At 38.8% G+C, this 24,127-nt stretch overlaps 1 protein-coding gene across 5 annotated transcripts in view; it reads left to right on the top strand.

Annotated features, from left to right (window-relative positions):
* The window catches only part of ush2a (Usher syndrome 2A (autosomal recessive, mild)), a 400,820-nt gene that overhangs the window by 127,088 nt on the left and 249,605 nt on the right, over positions 1–24,127 (top strand). For all 5 annotated transcript variants that reach the window (XM_061879051.1, XM_061879076.1, XM_061879060.1 and 2 more), the window contains exons 18-27: positions 89–226; positions 327–507; positions 13,790–13,953; positions 14,056–14,214; positions 14,324–14,552; positions 14,636–14,759; positions 14,836–14,983; positions 21,626–21,907; positions 22,869–23,044; positions 23,122–23,269. In XM_061879051.1, the coding sequence (XP_061735035.1) occupies positions 89–226; positions 327–507; positions 13,790–13,953; positions 14,056–14,214; positions 14,324–14,552; positions 14,636–14,759; positions 14,836–14,983; positions 21,626–21,907; positions 22,869–23,044; positions 23,122–23,269 (1,749 nt within the window). The remainder of the gene's footprint in view (positions 1–88; positions 227–326; positions 508–13,789; positions 13,954–14,055; positions 14,215–14,323; positions 14,553–14,635; positions 14,760–14,835; positions 14,984–21,625; positions 21,908–22,868; positions 23,045–23,121; positions 23,270–24,127) is intronic.

Genomic DNA, 24,127 nt, shown 5'->3' with positions numbered 1-24,127 from the left:
CAAACCAGAGCTCCTATCAAAATTAGATAAAATTTATTACAATTTTTTAAATTATTATTGAAAACATTGTGCTGTTCTGTCTTATCAGATGGGTCATTCCATGGCTGTGTACCATGTACATGTGACCCAAAAGGAATAGTGGCTGGTTCAGTGTGTGACAGCACAACGGGGCAGTGTGTGTGCACGTCCACACGCTATGGAAAAGATTGCAGCTCATGCCGACCTGGTGGGTGTGTTAGAGATAAAGCACAGATGAACAAAGTTTCTAGGCTGCATTTATTTTTTAATTAAATGTTTTTTTTTTATTTCACAAATTGTTCTTTTAGGTTTCTATCTTTCTTCAGATCAGAGTACATGTGTTGAGTGTAACTGTCATCCCATGGGGGCCACACAGCGCAAATGTGAAAGCCAGACTGGCCAGTGCGTGTGTGCCCATCCCTCGGTGGCAGGGCGAAGATGTGACCACTGTCGGGATACCTTCTTTGGATTCAACCCTGGCTTGGGCAGGTAGCTTAAAAAACAAGTTTTCTGTCTCTAATTTGCAGACTGACTTTTTACATAACTGTTTGGTGGATAGGTAAAAATGTGAAGTATAGTGTTCTTTCTATTATTTGGCTGTCCATAAGTAAGTGTGAGCGAAACTTTCAACTACCAAATTTGTATGAGTGTGAAAGTGTGAGGTAGTTGGCCCAGTGATCACCCAGTGCTGTGCCCCAGTGAGACTAACACCACACTGGTGACCTAGACACGTATTGTATACTGTCAGTCACACGTTATTGTGAACCCACTTTCACAGCGAGAGGATGTTGGGAAAGATAGATTGTCGCTCAAGTGAAGACCTAACACTATTCAGACACACTTTCAGTATATACTGTAGCTAGTATGTCAAATAAGAGGATACACATACTATAATTAAGCAAGGGCCTGATCTACTAAGATCCCAAAGAACACACACACTAAATACCATGTAGAAACTTCAGAAATGTGCAGCCTATTAGTGGCTGTGTTGCTGGTGATCTACTAAGACCGTGTGAGCAAATAAATAACAAAAGCAAAAACAGCAAAAGTGGTGCAGACTGGCTTATTTAAATACGTGAAAAAATCTACACAACTGTGCAGGTTCTGGCTGCGCAGCATTGTCTCCCTCAACTGAAGTCTTTGACTTTGCACCTTCATCCAAGAAGCGCACTTTGGGTGGAACAACCCTTACATTTGGGCTTTCCCTGTCAAGTCTGGTTTTCCATGTATTTGCCCATCAATATAATTACTTTCTCTCTAATGTGCCTTTAAATCTAGAATAAGTCCAGCACCCCAAGAAGGTGAAACATTTTATAGCACTTAAAGTCTTGATGCAACATGTAACCACACGTAATATATACTTTCAAAAAACTATCCTATCTATTCTAATCCCTTAGATTGAGACACCTGGAAACATTAATTGAGATGAGGATAAAAGGACCATACTTTGTATTAACTGACCTGTGTTGTTTCTGCATTCGTAAGTGAAACGGCTGAAAAGGAGTGCGAGCACGGTATATTACACAAGACGATATTCCGTATTTTTCGAACTATAAATCAGTTTTTTTCATAGTTTGGCCGGGGGTGCGATTTATACTCAGGAGCGACTTATGTGTGAAATTATTAACACATTACCGTAAAATATCAAATAATATTTTTTAGCTCATTCACGTAAGAGACTAGACGTATAAGATTTCATCGGATTTAGCAATTAGGAGTGACAGATTGTTTGGTGAACGTATTGCATGTTCTATACATTATCGTTATTTGAATGACTAATATGTTACGTTAACATACCAGGCACATTTTTAGTTGGTTATTTATGCGTCATAAAACTTACACTTAGTCAGCCTGTTGTTCACTATTCTTTGTTTAATTTAAATTGCCTTTCAAATGTCTATTCTTGGTGTTGGGTTTTATCAAATGAATTTCCCCCAAAAATGCGATTTATACTCCAGTGCGACTTATATGTTTTTTTTTCCTTCTTTATTATGCATTTTCGACAGGTGCGACTTATACTCCGGGGCGATTTATACTCCGAAAAATACGGTAATTCTTACCGTGATCTATTTGCTATGTAACTATTTAATAGAAAATACATTTATAACGTAGCATCCATAAGTTGATTCGATAGATTTTTCGACAGTAACTGTCAGCTGTCAGGCTCCATCGCATACACATGCGTGCGCAAACACCTGCTGATGCCCATTGTGACATGTCACGGCTTCACATACCTTTGTATTACAGGGGTCATAATCAGATTTTTGCTTCACTTAAAACACTTCCTTGTGGTCTACATCAGTGGTCCCCAACCTTTTTGTATCCGCGGACCGGTCAACGCTTAATAATTTGTCCCTCGGGCCGGGACAAATTTATTATTTTTTTTTTCTTTGTCATGAAAAGGGGACGTTTTTTTCATGAAAAAGGGAGGTTTTTGTGGTTGGTGCACTATTTGTAAGTGTATATTGTGTTTTTTATGTTGATTTAAAAAAAAAAAAATATATATATATATATATATATATATATATATATATATATATATATATAATTTATTTATTTTTTAAATTAAAAATTAATAAAAAATTCTTCTGCGGCCCAGTACCAATCGGGCCACGGCCCGGTACCAATCGGGCCACGGCCCGGTACCAATCGGGCCACGGCCCGGTGGTTGGGGACCACTGGTTTACATAATATTAAATGGTGTTTTCTTTGGTGAAAATGTTGCATAGATTATGTTTGATGACCATCTTCAAGCCGCATTCTAAGCTGTTTTGTGGGCGGTCTTATTTACGTGTTTCCACTTTGACTGCGTCACTTACCATTAAGAATGTTGTAGTTTTTAGCGCTTCTATATCAAATCAACAGACCGATATAGTTGAAAATTTTACACTACTTGGTATTATAAATGGCAACAGCGGAAGATTTAAGCATGCTTGTGCATGTATGAGCCCATCTGCCCCACAGCGAGAGGATAAAAAAAAAGAGGGAACTTATTGACTACAATGTCCTAGTACTATGGCTGAATTGCGTATAGCATTTCTGGTAAAATTTGACCATATACAGAGGTATTCGCTGACGTCACCAATGGAAAAAATGTCAAAATGTGGGCAAATTCCAAACAGCTTATTTGGAGGAAGTAAGAATAAAGCTAATATTGTTTTATAAATATCTCCGCCACCCATCAATGGTTTGATTTCAAATTTTATTTTATTCCAAAATAACGTATTTTTCGCACTATGAGGCGCACCTAAAAACCTAAAATTTTCTCAAAAGCTGACAGTGCGCCTTATAATCCGGGGCGCCTTATATATGGACCAATATTGAGCCACAACAGGTCTCACAACTAAGGTAAGCAGCCGCCGATTTAATTTTCCCCTGTAGGAGAAGAAGCATGCGATGCATGCTGGGATATATGACTGCGCAAGGCCGTGCCGTTTCATTTCCATTTGTGTGTTTAAATGTAAAGACACCAAAATGGCTTCTATTTAGACACATGATTTCAGGAAAGTAGGAATTGTCACTGAACTGCTAGACGACAGCAGCGACACTGACTCCATTAAAGACGTCTCGAAATAGTGCAAAGCAATTACAATATATCAATAACTCAACGTTGCTCAAACCTTAACATTCACGCAACACACAAAATAAACATGTAAAGCTCACTTTATTAAGTTATTCCTCATCCACAAATCCTTCTTGATGATTGATTCTTCAGTGTCCGAATTAGAGGTCATGCAACTACGGTAATCAGCCGTCAACCTTTTTTTCTCTCCGTAGAAGCAGCAGCCTACCTTATTTTCCCTCGTAGAAGAAGAAGCGCGCGGTGCATCCTGGGATATATGACTGCGGAGACGCGCCAAGTTTTAACTGAAGGCGATCAGTCACACAGTAGAAGACAGGAAAAGAGCAGCAGCGAAAGAATTTAACATTAACAGCAGCGACACTGACTCGTTAATAACGACTTTGAGGAGACGGAGCCGGGCATGTTGGATGACGTATTCGCCCAACTGTTTGATTCGAACACTGAAGAAGAAGAATTTGAGGGATTCGTGGATGAGGAATAACTTAATAAAGTGAGCTTTACATGTTAATTTTGTGTGTTGTGTTGTGTGACATTATCGTTTGAGCAACGTTGAGTTATTGATATATTATTGCTTTGCACTATTTCGAGTGTTACTATATTGTGATTGCACTAACGTTTGATTTACCGTAACAGTATCAGACTATTTTTTTTACGCGTTTATTGAATTGGGGTAAATAATAAAACAGCTGTTTATTCATTTTGGGAGTGAACGGAGTTGTCAGAACGCTGGTTTGTAATCTATTAATAAAGTTTGACTGACCTAGCTGACTGTTTTGTTGACATTCCCTTTAGTGCAGCTCCATCTAATGGATGCATAACGTAACCCCAGCCTCTACTGTAGCATCTATTCTGTGCGCCTTATAATGCGGTGCACCTTATATATGAACAAAATATTAAAATAGGCCATTCATTGAAGGTGCGCCTTATAATCCGGTGCGCCTTATAGTGCAGAAAATACGGTACACAAAAACAGATACCAATAGGCAAGAGAAGGTTGTTTTGCGTAATAGGACCCCTTTAATCAGAACTCTTAATAGACAAAATCACGGTGGTTGTCATAATAATTAAAACAAAGTTTCGTGTACGTATTATTTTTTTATCGAACCAGGAAATAGAAGTTTGTATAAACACACTACATCACCGTGATGACACACGTTCATGTGACAAGCTGGATTGATAGTCTTTTTAAATTTAAAGTATTACCTTTTTTTTTTTCATTTCAATGACATTCACAAGTTCCATAGAGGCTTGATGGCAAATTCTGCCCCTTTTAGTAATGACTAAATGGGAATATGGCCTAAACTGCATATCTGTGTACTCCAAAGTGTGCTCTTTTACTATATTGTAGAAATTGCAGCAGACAACTATATTCTGTACAACTTTTTCTGTGCGATACAACACCATCTTGACAGCAGAACCTTTTTTATGCATTTTGCAAAAAGTTTTTTCAGGGAAGATAAATTGATAAAATATATCCTATAAAAATCAACACCATTAAAGAAACACTATCAGACGCCAAAACGAATCACTTGAATTAATTTTGTTGTCTGCTGTCTCCAATCAGCCCATCAAGCAGCTACAAAATGGCCTTGCTGAGTAGGTATTATGTCTAGTATATTTATTTGTGACAGTCCAAATATATGTATCCATAAATACACTATATTGCCAAAAGTATTTGGCCACCTGCCTTGACGCACATATGTACTTCAAGTGCCATCCCATTCCTAACCCATAGGGTTCAAAATGGTCCACCTTTTGCAGCTAGTACGGCTTCAACTCTTCTGGGAAGGCTGTCCACAAGATTGCGGAGTGTGTTTATAGGAATTTTCGACCATTCTTTCAAAAGCCATACACTGGTCACACACTGATGTTGGTCTAGAAGGCCTGGCTGTCAGTCTGCGTTCTACAAACCCTGTTTCCATATGAGTTGAGAAATTGTGTTAGATGTAAATATAAACAGAATACAATGATTTGCAAATCCTTTTCAACCCATATTCAGTTGAATGCACTACAAAGACAAGATATTTGATGTTCAAACTCATAAACTTTTATTTTTTTTTTCCAAATAATAATTACCTTAGAATTTCATGGCTGCAACACGTGCCAAAGTAGTTGGGAAAGGGCATGTTCACCACTGTGTTACATCACCTTTTCTTTTAACAACACTCAATAAACGTTTGGGAACTGAAGAAACTAATTGTTGAAGCTTTCAAAGTGGAATTCTTTACCATTCCTGCTTGATGTACAGCTTAAGTTGTTCAATCAATCAATGTTTATTTATATAGCCCTAAATCACTAGTGTCTCAAAGGGCTACACAAACCACAACGACATCCTCGGTAGAGCCCACATAAGGGCAAGGAAAACTCACACCCAGTGGGACGTCGGGGACAGTGACAATGATGACTGTGAGAAACCTTGGAGAGGACCGCATATGTGGGCAACCCCCCCTCCAGGGGAACGAAAGCAATGGATGTCGAGCGGGTCTAACATGACACTGTGAAAGTTCAATCCATCGTGGATCCAACACAACCGTGAGAGCCCAGTCCAAAGTGGATCCAACACAGCAGCGAGAGTCCCGTCCATAGTGAAGCCAACAGGAAACCATCCCAAGCGGAGGTGGAACAGCAGCGGATCAGCAGCGCAGAGATGTCCCCAGTTGATACACAGGCGAGCGGTCCATCCTGGGTCCCGACTCTGGATGAGCGGTCCATCCCGGATCCCGACTCTGGACAGCCAGTACTTCATCCATGGCCACCGGACCGAACCCCCTCCACAAGGGAGAGTGGGACAAAGGAGAAAAAGAAAAGAAAGGGCAGATCAAATGGTCTAAAAAGGGGGTCAATTTAAAGGCTAGAGTATACAAATGAGTTTTAAGTTGAGACTTAAATGCTTCTACTGAGGTAGCATCTCGAACTGTTACTAGGAGGGCATTCCAGAATACTGGAGCCCGAACGGAAAACGCTCTATAGCCCGCAGACTTTTTTTGGGAATCACTAATAAGCCGGAGTGCTTTGAACGCAGATTTCTTGCTGGGACATATGGTACAGTACAGTCGGCAAGATAGGCTGGAGCTAGACTGTAAGTAGTAAAACCTTAAAGTCACATCTTAAGTGCACATGAAGCCAGTGCAGGTGAGCCAGTACAGGCGTAATATGATCAAACTTTCTTGTTCTTGTCAAAAGTCTAGCAGCCGCATTTTGTACCAACTGTAATCTTTTAATGCTAGACATGGGGAGACCCGGTAAACAATACGTTACAGTAATCGAGACGAGACGTAACAAACGCATGGATAATGATCTCAGTGTCGTTAGTGGACAAAATGGAGCGAATTTTAGCGATATTACAGAGATGAAAGAAGGCCGTTTTAGTAACGCTTTTAATGTGTGACTCAAACGAGAGAGTTGGGTCAAAGATAATACCCAGATTCTTTACCGAGTTGCCTTGTTTAATTGTTTGGTTGTCAAATGTTAAAGTTGTATTATTAAATAGATGTCGGTGTCTAGCAGGACCGATAATCAGCATTTCCGTTTTTTGGGCGTTGAGTTGCAAAAAGTTAGCGGACATCCATTGTTTAATTTCATTAAGACACGCCTCCAGCTGACTACAATCCGCCGTGTTGGTCAGCTTTAGGGGCATGTAGAGTTGGGTGTCATCAGCATAACAGTGAAAGCTAATACCGTATTTGCGTATGACGTCACCCAGCGGCAGCATGTAGATGCTGAAGAGTGCAGGGCCAAGGACCAAACCCTGGGGAACTCCACACGTTACCTTGACATAGTCCGAGGTCACATTGTTATGGGAGACGCACTGCATCCTGTCAGTAATATAGGAGTTAAACCAAGACAGGGCTAAGTCTGACATACCAATTCGTGTTTTGATACGCTCTAATAAAATATGATCGACGGCATCGAAAGCAGCGCTAAGATCGAGGAGCAGCAACATAGATGACGCATCAGAATCCAACAGTCTGGTATCTTGTTGTCCTATTTTACGGTTCATAATGCGCCTCACATTTTCGATGGGAGACATGTCTGGACTGCAGGCAGGCCAGGAAAGTACCCACACTCTTTTACTACGAAGCCACGCTGTTGTAACACGTGGCTTGGCATTGTCTTGCTGAAATAAGCAAGGGCGTACATGATAACGTTGTTTGGATGACAAGTGTGTTGCTCCAAAACCTGTATGGACCATTCAGCATTAATGGTGCCTTCACAGATGTGTAAGTTACCCATGCCTTGGGCACTAATACACCCCCATACCATCACAGATGCCAGATGCTGGCTTTTAAACTTTGCACCTATAACAATCCGGATGGTTATTTTCCGCTTTGTTCTGGAGGACACCACGTCCACAGTTTCCGAATATAATTACTGGGTTAGTGATAAATGACATAAGTGATCATCTGTCTATATTTGCAATATTTGACTATCAATTCCCTAAAAGAACATATTATCAAATACTTAAGAGGAAAACAAGTGTCAACCATACTAGCAACTTTAGGGATGATCTATTAAAACAAGAGTGGAAAGAGGTGTACACAGACAATATAAATACTGCCTATGATTCTTTTCTTAAACATTATATTACTCTGTATAACAAGCATTGTCCTGAGGTTCCATGCAGATATAAACAAAGGCAAAATAATGCACCTTGGATGACAGTTTGAAAAATGCATGTAAAAAGAAAAATAGACTTTATAAGGAGTTTATCAAGTCAAGAACAGAGAATGCTGAAAAACGATATGAAAACTACAAAAACAAGTTGACCAATATATTGAGACAAGCAAAAAGGGAATATTACAAAAGAATGTTGCATGAAAATAAAAATAACATAAAGGCTACATGGAATATTTTAGATAAAGCAATAGGGAATAGGACAAGGCGAACATAACTACCTAGATATTTAAAAAAAGATAATATGTTAGTTGAAAACAAAGATGAAATTGTCAATGAATTGAATCAATTCTTTGTAACTGTAGGACCTAGCTTAGCAAACAAAATACCTAGAGCTAATGATCAATCAGGGGATGTATCTGGAAAAGGGAAAATAGGGTTATGCAGTCAATGTTTCTTAGTGAAGTGACTGAGAATGAAATATATGTGGTTTACAAACTAAAAAACAAGACCTCAACAGACAATGAGGGCATTGACATGAGTATAATAAAAAACACAATTGATTGCATCATTAAACCATTGCATTATATACTTAATTGTTCTTTTAAAGTAGGGGTTTTCCTAGACAGTATGAAAACAGCTAAGGTTATACCTTTATTTAAAACCGGAGATAAACATACATTTGGTAATTGTAGACCAGTATCTCTCTTATCTCAAGTTTCAAAAACTGTTTGTTAATAAATTAGACTGTTTTATTGAAAAACAAATTATTAAATGAAAATCAGAATGGATTTTGATCAAATAGGTCTACGAGCTTGGCCATCACGAACATTATTAAAGAGATTACAACTGCAGTTGATCAAAATAAATACACAATAGGAGTGTTCATTGATTTAAAGAAGGCATTTGACACTGTATATCATCAAATTCTCATTTCTAAATTATATACTTATGGAGTCAGAGGAGTTACACTGGACTGGTTAACCAGTTATTTACATCAACGACAGCAATATGTTTCGATCGATGATCATAGGTCAGAATGTATGAATATTGAATGTGGAATTCCACAAGGTTCGATTTTAGGACCCAAACTTTTTACTTTATATATAAATGATATTTGTGAGGTTTCGAAAATTTTACAGTGCGTATTATTCGCAGACGATACAAATTTATACTGTTCAGGAGATGACTTGAAAATTTTAGCCAATAATATTGAATGGTTAAACTAAAATTGTGGTTTGATATAAATAAATTATCTTTAAATTTGGAAAAGACTAAATATATGGTATTCGGTAATAAAAGAAAGATAGAAGTTAGTTTATCCTTGAACAATGTAAAAATTGAGAAGGTGTCTGAAATCAGACTTCTTGGGGTCATCTTGACATGGAAAGCTCATATAATGCATGTGAAAAATAAGGTATCCAAAAGCTTATTTATTTTGAACAAGGTTAAATATAGTTTTCCATACAACACAATGAGAATGTTATATCGCTCAATTATTCCACCTTATTTCAATTATTGTGCAGAAATATGGGGAAATACATATCATAGCAACATAATGCCTTTATTTTTTTCACAGAAAAGAGCAATTTGAATCATTTTTAAGGTAGGATATAGAGACCACACAAATCCACTCTTCATTAGGTCAGGATTACCAAAACTAAAAGACATTGTACAATTGAATACTCTATTAATGATGTTCAAAGCGAGAAATAAAGTTCTTCCGAAGGACATACAAAAGTTATTTGTGTTCACATCTGAAGATGAGAACCACAGAAGGCCGTATGACTTTAAACATCCAAGAGCGCGAACACATTTGAAACAAATGTGCTTGTCTGTTGTTGGTGGGAAAGCATGGATTTATCTAAACAAAGACTTAAAAAGCTGTAAGAATATCTTTGTATTTAAAAAGTTATAAAAAGAGAAAACTGGAATTATATCAAACTGAGTTTTGATTTAGATTGGACGTGTCAATGTGAAAATGCTTAAAGGAAAATGGAAAAGTATGTTGGAGTTTGGGTGTTGGTGGAGGGAACAGTTATAAAGTAATGTAAAATACTGTAATTTGTGTTAAAAAAGGGGCAGATAAATTTAAGAATATTATTCTTCCATCTGCTCCTTTCTGATCATGGAAATGTATAAGAAACAAAAAAAACAATGAAAGTGTCAATTGTACGTGGCTTGTAAATATGCATTTTCTTGAAAGGAATAAAAATAGATGATGATGATGATGATGACATGTGGACTCGTCAGACCACAGAACACTTTTCCACTTTGCATCAGTCCATTTTAGATGGGCTCGGGCCCAGCGAAGCTGGCGGCGTTTCTGAGTGTTGTTGATAAATGGCTTTTGCTTTGCATAGTATAGTTTTAACTTGCACTTACAGATGTAGCGACCAATTGTAGTTACTAACAGTGGTTTGATGAAGTGTTCCTGAGCCCATGTGGTGATATCCTTAACACACTGATGTCGGTTTTTGATCCAGTACCGGCTGAGGGATCAAAGGTCCGTAATATAATCGCTTACATGCAGTGATTTCTCCAGATTTTCTGAATCTTTTGATGAACTCACGGATCGTAGATGGTAAAATCCCTAAATTCCTTGCAATGGCTCGTTGAGAAATGTTGTTCTAAAACTGTTCGACAATTTGCTTACAAATTGGTGACCCTCGCGGGATGGCGTAGTGGGTAGAGCGGCTGTGCCAGAAACCTGAGGGTTGCAGGTTCGCTTCCCACCTATTGAAATCCAAATCGCTGCCGTTGTGTCCTTGGGCAGGACACTTCCCCGTTGCCCCCGGTGTCGCTCACACTGATGAATGATTGGTGGTGGTCGGAGGGGCCGTAGGCGCAAAGTGGCAGCTGCGCTTCCGTCAGTCTATCCAAGGGCAGCTGTGGCTACAGATGTAGCTTACCACCACCAGGTGTGAATGAATGATGGGTTCCAACTTTTCTGTGAGCGCTTTGAGTATCTAACAATAGAAAAGTGCGATATAAATCTAATCCATCATCATCATCATCATCCTTGTTTGTGAATTACTTAGTATTTCATGGAAGCCGCTTTTATACCCCTGTTCCCAATTAGCCTGCACACCTGTGGGATGTTCCAAATAAGTGTTTGATGAGCATTCCTCAACTTTGTCAGTATTTTTTGCCACCTTTCCCAATTTCTTGGTCACGTGTTGCTGGCATCAAATTCTAAAGTTAATGATTATTTGCAAAAAAAAAAAATGTTTATCAGTTTTAACATCAAATCTGTTGTCTTTATAGCATATTCAACTGAATATGGGTTGAAAATGATTTGCAAATCATTGTATTCCGTTTATATTTACATCAAACACAATTTCCCAACTCATATGGAAACTGGGTTTGTAGTTCATCTCAAAGGTGTTCTATCGGGTTCAGGTCAGGACTCTGTGCAGGCCAGTCAGGTTCATCCACACCAGACTCTGTCGTCCATGTCTTTATGGACCTTGCTTTGTGCACTGGTGCACAGTCATGTTGGAATAGGAAGGGGCCCGCTCCAAACTGTTCCCACAAGGTTGGGAACACAGAATTGTCCAAAAATGTTTTGGTATACTAGATCAGTGGTTCTCAAATGGGGGTACGCGTACCCCTGGGGGTACTTGAAGGTATGCCAAGGGGTACGTGAGATTTTTTTTAAATATTCTAAAAATAGCAACAATTCAAAAATCCTTTATACATATATGTATTGAATAATACTTCAGCAAAATATGAATGTAAGTTCATAAACTGTGAAAAAATATACAACAATGCAATATTCAGTGTTGACGGACAGATTTTTTGTGGACATGTTCCATAAAAATTCATGTTAAAGATTTATTTTTTTGAGAAGAAATGTTTAGAGTTAAGTTCATGAATCCAGATGGATCTCTATTACAATCCCCAAAGAGGGCACTTTAAGTTGATGATTACTTCTATGTGTAGAAATATTTATTTATAATTCAATCACTTGTTTATTTTTCAACAAGTTTTTAGTTATCTTTATATCTTTTTTTCCAAAGAGTTCAAGAAAGACCACTACAAATGAGCAATATTTTGCACTGTTGTACAATTTAATAAATCAGAAACTGATGACATAGTGCTGTATTTCACTTCTTTATCTCTTTTTTTCCTACCAAAAATGCTTTGCTCTGATTAGGGGGTACTTGAATTAAAAAAAAATGTTCACAGGGAGTACATCACGAAAAAAAGGTTGAGAACCACTGTTATAGAGAATTCAAAGTTAATTTCACTGGAACCAAGGGGCCAAGCCCAACTCCGGAAAAACAACCCTACACCATAATTCCTCCTCCACCAAATTTCACACTCAGCACAATGCAGTCTGAAATGTACCGTTCTCCTAGCAACCTCCAAATCCAGACTCGTCCATCAGATTGCAAAATGGAAATGTGTGATTCATCACTCCAGAGAATGCGTCTCCACTGCTCTAGAGTCCTGTGGCGACATTCTTTACATCACTGTATTCGACGCTTTGCATTGGACTTGGTGATGTATGGCTTCGGTGCAGCTGCTCGGCCATGGAAACCCATTCCAGGAACCTCTATGTACGTGGGCCAATTGGAAGGTCACATGAAGTTTGGAGCTCTATAGCAACTGACTGTGCAGAAAGTCAGCGACCTAATTGCACTATGCGTTTCAGCATCCGCTGACCCCTCTCTGTCAGTTTACGTGGCCTACCACTTCGTGGCTGAGTTGCTGTTGTTCCCCAGGTCTTCAATTTTCTTATATTAAAGTCGACAGTTGACTTTGGAATATTTAGGAGTGAGGAATTTTCACGACTGGATTTGTTGCACAGGTGGCATCCTATGACAGTTCCATGCTGGAAATCACTCAGCTCCTGAGAGTGGCCCATTCTTTCATAAATGTTTGTAGAAACAGTCTCCATGCCAAAGTGCTTGATTTTATACAGCTGTCGCCAGGCTAAGTGATAAGGACACCTGATTCTGATCATTTGGATGGGTGGCCAAATACTTTTGGCAATATAGTGTATATACAGTATATCCATCGTCTTTCATTGCAGTCCAATAGCCTCCTGTCTCACAGCCATAGTCAGTTTGCATTTACCATCCAAACGTGCTAAATATAAATGCAAAAATAGCGGCCGCAAACCGTTTTAGCCTTGATTTATCACATTGCGTAATCAGCAAACACACTTCTGGCCCAGACACTAGAAGCGCTGTGCTATCAAGACTGCAGGTCAATAATAAGAGAGAACAATTTGTGCATAATACATTGGATATTGTTTATTGCAACATAGATCAATTTATTGCTTATTTTTTGAAAAATACATGAGAGGACACCCTTTAAAAATAATCACATATCAAATCACAATCTCAATATTGAGGAAAGAAATTCCAATTACATTTCCAAAATCCTTCAGCCATAATTAAAAGTATTTGTTCAATTTTAAACACCAAATATAACACTAGATGTATCAATTCATTAAGTTACAGAGGATTTTGTGTTTTTGTAATAATACTTATTTGTGGATCTCCCCCACTTATAATAAGCGTTAAGCATGTATTTTCACCCTTTTCCTCATTGTTTGTTCAGATGTCAATCATGTGCATGTGACCTGGCGGGGAGTGTCAGTGGCTCCTGTAACCCAGACTCAGGAGTGTGTGGGTGTAAGCTGCTCGTTACTGGGGACAAATGTGATGCATGTCATCATGGAGCAAGCCATTTGAGTGAAGAGAACTTCTACGGTTGCAGTAAAGGTTTGCGTACTGTCACACGCACACAAATTCCAGACTTTGTCACGGTCACTGCTTGTTCTCTTGTCTATTAAATTTGATCCCACGCTCTTTGTGTTCTTGCAGCTCCCTCTCAACAACCTGCCCCTGTAGCTTTGGCTCTCAGCTATTATTCCATTAATCTGACTTGGCATCAGCCTGACTCCCCAAACTCAAACATACTTAACTACACACTCATCAGAGATGGACAACCTGTTCACAGTATACAGCGTAGCTATCCTTTCAGTAGGTCTACACTGTCCAGTCTTTTTTGTACTTTTAACACTCAATAGTCTATTATATATCATCATCTATATGATTATTGTTGCTCATATCTCCCTTTGTTGTTCTTCAGACCCCGAATCCTTCGAAGATACCCATTTGTCTCCTTACACAAACTATTCTTACTGGATTATTACAACTAATGTCGCCGGTTTGACAACCAGTGCCACTGCCTTCTACCAAACTTTAGGAGCTTCACCTAAACGGGACGACCTATATTTAAATCTTGTTGGTCGACCTGGTCCCACCACTGCCAGCTTCAACTGGAATACACCACCTAATAATACCGGGCCAGTGGAGAGGTAAGGAGGCATAGCATATCTTCTTACTTCATGTAGGTTTTGTGAAATACGAAGATAATTTATGTTGCTTTTGTCTCCCACAGATTTGTGTTGTCGTCCAAAGAGTATTCTAGTGAAGCAGAGCCTGTCATCCACTACATAGGTTTATTTACTGAGGCAATGGCAAGTGGCCTGAAGGCCTTCACCCAATATACTGTCACACTCCAGGTAGGTCAGACAACAGCAAGTAAAAATGTATACTGCAGTTTTGCACAAAATTAAATGTTTCTTCTTCTCTTAAAAGGCATGCTCATCTGGAGGCTGCACCTCCACTTTACCTGTGTCGCTGTTGACAGCCGCCACCCCCCCACAAAACCAATCCCCACCCAAGGTCAATGCCACTGGACCTCACACCCTGTTTGCTTCTTGGGAGCCTCCTGCTCAACCGAACGGTAAGTCATTTTGTGCTAAACTACACAACTGTAAAGTTTCACGACTGCCACTTGTACAGGTGTGATGTTTTCTCTGTGATGAAATCCATCCATAAATAGTAAGACATATTTTAAGTACCTCACCATTGAGGTAGGGATGAGGGATGGGAAAAGTAAATTATTTGAAATAACCAGTAGCTTACACAAGTGAGTTCCCCACTCAAATTTCAGCAACCATGTTATTTAAACTGCATCTTCTCAAGGGAAAAGACTACATAAACTAAACTTCGATATAGTTCAGAGTAGCCAATGTGCAGCTTGTAAAGCAGCATGGATTTTCCACTGAAACAGACTACACACAGCCATTATTGTATAATTAACACAAGTAAGGAGCAAAGCAATATCGCAATAGCAACATACAGTATAAATGGTGGTAACATCATGGTCTAGGGCACAAACATCAAGGTCTAGGGCACACCCGTCAAACTCAAGGCCCGCAAGCCAGATCTGTTCCGCTACATCATTATATGTGGCTTTCGAAAGGCTGAAAATAATGTGAGTCAATTAAGCACTTTTTGCTAAATGTATTTGTTCTTTCAAATTTGACACCTTGTAATCTTTCCCAATATTATCTGATCATACAGCAATATGTTCCAAGTATTTATCTGGTTATTTCACCAATAAATATGTGAACATCAGTTTCTAACCTGGAATTAAAGTTGTTTTTTTTATATTGCCTATCATTTTTAATCCTTATGTGAGACAATAACTCATATGTCTTTCTTTCTTTATGCATTCTAATTTGTAATATATGACTCGTACTAAACAGCTAATAATGAAGCTAGTGGTAGTCATCTATTTTTGCCCATAAAGACCTCTAAAAAACACAGAAAATACAGCCAACAATAATCCATTTACATGCTGTGACCAGCATGTTAACCCAGTATTTGTGAGATTGTTCTTATAAGAGTTAACCCTGGGGAACTATTTTTAGCACCACCGTGATAAGAGAGAGCTAACTAGCTTATGCAGCTATTGACATAATGAGCCGGTGAGAAGTTGCATTGACTGTGAGTTTGTAAAAGTTTGTGCTAAATTATAATAAATCATACCTCACACTTGTACAGTAGAAAGCTGTAGCCATAAGTCGAGAAGTTGTTGGACTTTGAATTAGGACCTGAAAACATTGTGAGAAAGACACAAAAAGACGCTCGTTTTTTTTAACCTCCTGCAATGTGTATAATGTTCAATTCATCATCAAATTGGGGATCACCAGTCTTCTGCTGGATGATATAAGCATCTCATCAATCAGCATGTTTTATTATGTTTGTGGTTTGTTTTTTATTTAGCACTTAGCACTTGCTACTTGGTGCTCATGGTTTCACGTTTGCATGATCTGCTTAGCACTCAGCTTCTAAAACTTGTAGCTCATCTTCCAGATATTCAGGCCCAAAAATATAAGTTTCTAGATCATCATTCGTCTCAAAGTAGTGTTTGTTGTCTCTCATGAAGTCTGCCATAATTAGTAGTAGTTGTTAGATATACTTTTTCTCTTTTTTCAACTACATTAAATACTTACAGAATGTATATAAAACGTTGATGGCGGTTTTTAGAGTGCTTTTATAATGCATGTTAGAGCACACTATATATACAGGTGGTCACTATACAGGCCACTTAATGAATGCTAATACAATTTTAAACATGCAATTTTGTTTCACATAGGGATTGCGAATTATGGGCAAAATTCCAAAGTGCTGTTCGCCTTTAAGATAAAAGGTTATTAATCAATTTCTTGAAAATATAATAATCAATCACAATTGCCCATACACATTGTTTAAGATGGCTATTATAAGTTAATATTAAAACACTGTATATTTACTTTTACAAATGGCCCTCTGAGGGGAGCCATAATTGTTATGTGGCCCTTGATAAAAACAAGTTGGACACCCTTGGTCTAGAGCAGGGGCGCTCACACTTTTTCTGCAGGTGAGCTACTTTTCAATTGACCAAATCGAGGAGATCTACCTCATTCCTATTTATAATTTATATTTATTTATTTATGAGAGAGACATTTTTGTTAACAAGTTAATGGTGTTTAATGATAATACAAGCATGTTTAACACACATAGATTCCTTTCTTTCCTGAAGACAAGAATATAAGTTGGTGTACTTGATTCTGATGACTTGCATTGATTGGAATTAGACAGTGGTGCTGATAACGGCGTGGCGCAGTGGGAGAGTGGCCGTGCGCAACCCGAGGGTCACTGGTTCAAAACCCACCTAGTACCAACCTCGTCACGTCCGTTGTGTCCTGAGCAAGACACTTCACCCTTGCTCCTGATGGGTGCTGGTTGGCGCCTTGCATGGCAGCTCCCTCCATCAGTGTGTGAATGTGTGTGTGAATGGGTAAATGTGAAAGTAGTGTCAAAAGCGCTTTGAGTACCTTGAAGGTAGAAAAGCGCTATACTAGTACAACCCATTTATCATTTTCAAATGGAGGGAAAAAAAAGTCCTCCTTTCTGTCCAATACCACATGAAAGTGGTTGGATTTGGCATCTCATTTGTCTAACTTGCATACTCGTTTTTAAACACTTTATTATGAGAGTAGCATATGTGTGTGGCCCTTTAATGTCTGGCAGTAGGTGAGTGACGTCAGTGAGTGTGCGGGTGGGCAAGCAAGTGAGAAATCGGTCGCTGAGGGCGGGGGAGAAATACATTGGCATCAAACTCCGTAGCTTGCTAGCTTGTGCACGCTAGCTTTCTGAGACTCTTATTTTGTTAGCACAGGTAGGATGAAACAGGTCTTTAGAGTTTTGACAGTAGGTACAGAGTCTCTAGAAATAAAATGTGTTTCTCTGCGTCCGCCCTGTTAGTGATTTTTTTCTTAAATATGAGCTTGCAGCAGCCAGCGTCATCTCACAAGATCCTCGGGTGCCGAGAATGTCAAACAACTGACGAAAGTGAAGTCTTGGTATGATTGATGATTGCTCATTTTTATGTATATTTTTTAATGCCTGGCTTGAGATCGACTGACACACCCTCCGAGATCGACCAGTCAATCGCGATCGACGTAATGCCCACCCCTGGTCTAGAGTCACAGGGGTGCTGCCGGCACTGGGAAACTGTGGTTCGGAGAGGGAAGTATGAACTCCAACATGTATTGTGATAATATCAAGTCGAGCATGACGAACAAACACAAAACCTTTGTCTCATACGGTTTATCTCCTATTTACATCAACAAGGTTGTTCTGTGAAGATTCTACATATTAATGCAATTAAGGCATCATGAATTTAATTTCATTGAGAATTGAGAAGAGGGTAAAAATATCCATGCCTTGATAGTTCAATTCCTAATGGCTGACGGTAAACTCTAACTAGAAAGTAAATGAGAGTGAAAACAGATGCTGGGTTATTTTTGACAATAATGAAGAAGAGTGAAGTTACCCAGGTTCCCAGTTCTTTCCCAATACCATATTTTCGTTGGCCCACACCAGGCTATTAACTACACACTGATCCAGACGTGTCCAGTAGCATGACGTGCGGTTTTGTGTCACTCAAGAAGTATTACACAAGGCACCGAACGTCCTTTCACAGACATACACACAGAAGTGAAAGTGTCTTTGCTAAATCCAGAGGGCTTTGTCATGGCTCTAAGGCACAGTGTCGTACAAAGTCATGTGTGTTTTTGTTTGTTATTCTCTGTCATATACCACACTTTGTAACATGGATTCTCATAGACTCCTTGCCTTTATTTAATCTGTCATTAATTTGTCTTTTAACAACAGAATAGTCATCTGCTTAGTGCTTTCCCTTTTTAGAGAATGCTCAATACCAGACTCCATCCATCCATTTCTACCGCTTATTTATTCCCTTTTGGGGTTGCGGGGGGCGCTGGCGCCTATCTCAGCTACAATCGGGCGGAAGGCGGAGTCACTCTGGACAAGTCGCCACCTCATCGCAGGGCCAACACAGACAGACATACAACATTCACCAGACTCCAAAGTGCCAAATATTAGCCATGACTTTCTTTTTTCTGGTTGCCTTCGACTATCTGATTTTAATGTATTTTTAAAACCTTTCCTGTAGCCTAGATAATATATATTGTATATGCTTTGGTGTAAAATTTGCGTACATTTTTCTCTACAGTCTCATCTATAAGCCGTTTTTGAGTAGGTGTGGAGGCTAGACACATTACCAGATTTCAAATAAAACCACGCCACACCATCTCCAAAATTATAATTTTATTTTTATTAAATGTACACTCTTTAAATGTATATCTTAAAGTCCATCCATCCATCCATTTCCTACCCCTTATTCCCTTTTGGGTAGCGGGGGGCGCTGGTGCCTATCTCAGCTACAATCGGGTGGAAGGCGGCGTACACCCTGGACAAGTCGCCACCTCATCGCAGGGCCAACACAGATAGACAGACAACATTCACACTCACATTCACACACTAGGGTCAATTTAGTGTTGCCAATCAACCTATCCCCAGGTGCATGTCTTTGGAAGTGGGAGGAAGCCGGAGTACCCGGAGGGAACCCACGCATTCACGGGGAGAACATGCAAACTCCACACAGAAAGATCCCGAGCCCGGGATTGAACCCTGACTAATCAAGACCTTCGTATTGTGAGGCAGACGCACTAACCCCTCTCCCACCGTGAAGCCCTATCTTGAAGTTGTCACCTATTTTTTCTTCTCACACGGTCCAAAATAAACTTCATAAGCATTACATGAATTAACTTGGTCACAACGTTAAATACACCTGCAAACTCTGAGCTGCATAAAAACAGCTGATTTTATACATGTCACATATTACATGTTATTATGCGCGTGTCAGGATTAAATGAAAATAACACTTTATCTTTTTTTGCGTTTCCTCACAGCCTGAAGCAGAGGCAGAGAGGTTAACTCACTTACTGTCTAAATAAGTTTATCCACTTGGCGGTGACGTCACATCGTAGCAAGTTGCAAAACTCCGTAAAGGGGGCATCTAAAACTGCATGCAAACTCACGCCACTGGGTGTTAGTTTTCCTCGCCCTTATGTGGGCTCTACCGAGGATGTCGTTGTGGTCTGTGTTGTGGTTTGTGCAGCCCTTCAAGACACTAGTGATTTAGGGCTATATAAATAAACATTGGTTGATTGATTGATTGATTGATTGAAAATGCATTAACCTTATGATTTGACGCTTTGGCTTTGTTTATCATGAGTATCCAATGTTGCAACAATATTATAAGTCAGAAAATAGAAAATTCATCATAGGTCCCTTTTAAAACCCTCTCAACATTTGGTTAAAAAAAATATGGACTAATTTTAGTGATGTTGGTAACTGTAATGAGTATTAAGTAGGGCTTCATAATAAAATGTATCCTTTATTTCCTTTAATAACTTTGCTGAATTGACAGTAGAGAGCTGGGGAAATGTTGTGATCCATTCAGAAGATGCAATCTAAATAGACACAATTCAGAAAGAGTAGTTGGAATTATCCCGAGAGTCATTATCTAGCAGCTTGGTCGTGTGTCAGTGAGTGCAGTGGGTGCAAGAAGTAGCAGCACATAGCCGTGGCCAAAAGGGAAAAATGCATTCTGTCAGGGATGGTTAAGTATTCAGCAATAAAGAGTCTAGACAGGTTCAGGGTGCACTGTAGTTATCCACAGGCTGCTTTTGAAGAGAAATAAAGTTCACGTTCATGCAACGTTACTCCCAACATGCTCCCCACCTACTTCACATCTGGCCTGGATTGTTAAAGGCTTGTTCCAGCTCCAAGCCGGGTCCAACTATAGTGTCCAACTGGTCACAGTTCACTGCAGCACATCTTAATATTGAGGACTCGAAAAATGATTTCCTGTATTTTCCTTAAATAGTGCCTTCATTGTAATTGCTGCTTTGCCACAATTAATACAGCACAGTCGGTATGGCATCTGTAAAGCTAAGGTTTTTCATGGAATCAATGTTGTCTTTGTAAAGGTAACAGTTGTATTGGTACTCCTTATATCACTGAGTGACAACAGCTGGTCACCATGAATAATATAAATAATATGTTACTTGTAGACTGTTGAAGGAGAACCAGAAATTGTCAAGTATGTAATGACTGTACTGCTTTCATATTCTGGCTCACATACATTTGTTGGATTTGTTTGAATGCAGATCTATTTTCTCGAGCTGCGATGTAACAAGGAAAACAAACAACAGGTTTCTCTGCTGAACACACAGAGATTGATGAGACGAAAGCTTCTGTAAAACTTAATTGTAATGGACGGATGGATGGACAGACTATTAATCATCCAAAAAAGAGAAAATTATTTTCTTTAGCATAATACAAACACACGTCCAGTATATAAACATGCTTTGATTGTACAGGTGGTCAGATGTAAAAGATGTGGCCAGTCAGTCATTATTTTAAAAAAAAGCAAGTCATTGAATTACTTTTACTGATTTTTGGAGAATGCCTGGTGGGATACAAGATGGTCATATGACCATGCATTTCTCATTCAATTGTGTGGCTTGGAGTGTAGGTGCATTTATAGGTGCTGTAGGTCCTGTGAGTCACTGGACTTGCAGAAACTAGAAAGAGTTCCTATGATTGTACAATAGTTACAGCGACTATACGGTAGATCGCATTTACTATATTACACATAACTTTTAAACTGCTTCCCCTACAGGAATTATCACAAGGTATGAAGTCTTTTTACGGGGTCCGCTGGGGCTACGAAACCTGTCATCCCAGACTGGAGAAAAGAGCGTATTTGTCAGCATGGGATGGTTTGATCCAAGCATCCCCTCTGAAGCAAAGCTCAACAATACCAGCATAGCTTCACCTCCTGAGAGCAGCACCATTGTGACGGGTCTGCAGTCCTTTTCCAGCTATCAGATGAGAGTCGTTAGCGTCAATGTGGCGGGAAATGTCACATCAGGGTGGACTACTGCACGCACAATGGAGGGAGGTTTGTTTGGCCCTGTGCATCTTTCGTTACAATTTTACATCCAATACCATATTATTTATTTGGATATAATTTTTTTAATATTTTTGCCACAAACTCACAATTTTGTTTATAAAGTAAGGTCGGTGACATTAGTTACCAAAATCATTTTAGCCACACTACTAAATACACATGATTAAGACTGAAACATTCTAAAATATCATTTTACCTTATATTGAATCAGAAAAAAATATATAATTCAGTTGTTCTAAATATACTAACCAATAAAGGTACAGGCATGAGGTCAAAATATTTCAAGATCAGAAATCCTAATTTTTAAAGAATAAAATCACAATTTACAAGCAACAACTGAGACTGCGGAGTACTTTGTCAAGTTACACTTGTAACAACAAAAAAAAAACATTGTCAAACAAAACATGTTTTTCTTAATATTGTGACCTTAATTTTTAGTCAATGTTTTGTTTTTCAATGTGACCTAATACTCTTTGGCAGTGTGTTAATGTACATTTTAGATACATTTTGTACAGTAGCAGTGCATTTGTAGTAAAATTGTTTCTGTCTTTGAAAAAAATGGCCCCATTTCAACAAATGCAATACAAATTTATGTAAAAATAACACAAAATACTGTTATACATAATGTGAGCAAGAACAAAGGAAATGAGGGAGCAAATGAAAAGTGAGTGCTGTGTGTGTGTGCTTTCTTAGGGGGTTCATCAAGATATTTGAATTTCAAAGAGATGATATGGCTCATTAAGACTAAGCGATTGCCCCAACCTCATTCTAAGCTTTATGTCTGTGTAATAAGCATATGACAACATAATTTAAAATGTGTGTGTCACTGCATACATGTGTATACATGATGTTAGAAAAACAGAAGTCATATTTTATTTTACAACTAGATACCATCAGAAGTACACTACATTCCGATAAGTTTTACATCCGATCTTAATCCATGTTATTGTAGTTCCAGAAATGATGCCTCCTCCAGAAGTGTCTGCGCTGACTTCCACCGGTCTTCAGGTCACTTGGGCTACTACTGAGGGTCAAGGTGTCATTGCCAGAGGGCAGGTCACTGAATACCGGGTCAATTTGCTGACTGAACAGACCAACAACACTTATGCTCCTCCTGTCCTTAGTCAGGTTAGTGTCAAACTCTATCAGTATAAAAAAAAAAAGTTAACTTGATGACTTATGATACCTTAATCTCTCCTTATTAGGTTCTGCAGCATTTTGGACCCTCTGACCGACCTGTTTTTATAGCGAAAGGATTGAAACCTTACCACGTGTACAACTTTACTGTGACACTCTGCACAAATAATGGCTGCATTACCAGTTTAAAAAGCTCAGGTCGGACTCTACCTGCAGGTAACACCTTGTTGTTTTTTTTAAATAAATGTTAATCCATTAGTTGTATTATATGGGCATCTGTATTTTGATACTTCATAATTACATCTACAGTGAAAGTGTAGGAAATTATAATGTGACACGTCAAAATATATCCACCCACTTCTTCTACTAGACAAGCGATATAGATGCTGACCAACTTTTGCTTATTTTTTCCCTGTACTACACATACAGTATGCATACCTGTCAACCCTCACGTTTTTCTCAGGAAACTCACATATTCCTGTATCTTCACCTTTCATGAAAAAAAATCCTCTCTGGTACTGACAGCAGGTGGAATGGCAAAGCTTCCAATCCACTCAGCCTTGTCAACACCGTGTCAACATCAATGTAACACATATCTTGCAGCCTGTAAAAAGTCAATCTTTCAAAAACAAAACTAAGGCAGTAAAATACGGTTGGTTGCGCCCACACACTACGCAGGTGATGAAGGTGTTGCAAAGGCTGCGCTTGTAATGGCCACCATATCACGTAATTCTTTGGAGGTTAATTTGTCTTTATTATTAAAGTTGTTTTTTTCACACTGAATTTATGTAACTGAATTTTTTGCGTTTCATTTTTGTGGACTGAATGTTTTTTCATAAAATTATGCTGACATTTTCATTGAAAACAAATTCAGTGTTTTAAAACTCAGTGTAAAAGAGATTGAGTGTATAAAAAATACAGTGTAAGAAAATTATGTGTATAAAAATTATGTGCTGAAATATTTAGTGTCGAAAAATTTGCTGCTTCAAAATGCACTTCTGGTAAATTAAAACTGAAGCAATCGATTCTGTCTCAGAACCAGCCAAAGGGTGTCAAGTTTAAGTCACATGGCAA

Source organism: Nerophis ophidion, linkage group LG02 (genome assembly GCF_033978795.1).
Source record: "Nerophis ophidion isolate RoL-2023_Sa linkage group LG02, RoL_Noph_v1.0, whole genome shotgun sequence".
In the NCBI taxonomy this organism is placed as follows: Eukaryota; Metazoa; Chordata; class Actinopteri; order Syngnathiformes; family Syngnathidae; genus Nerophis; species Nerophis ophidion.
Note: the sequence above shows the minus strand (reverse complement) of the source record. Positions and strands in the feature narration are given on the sequence as shown.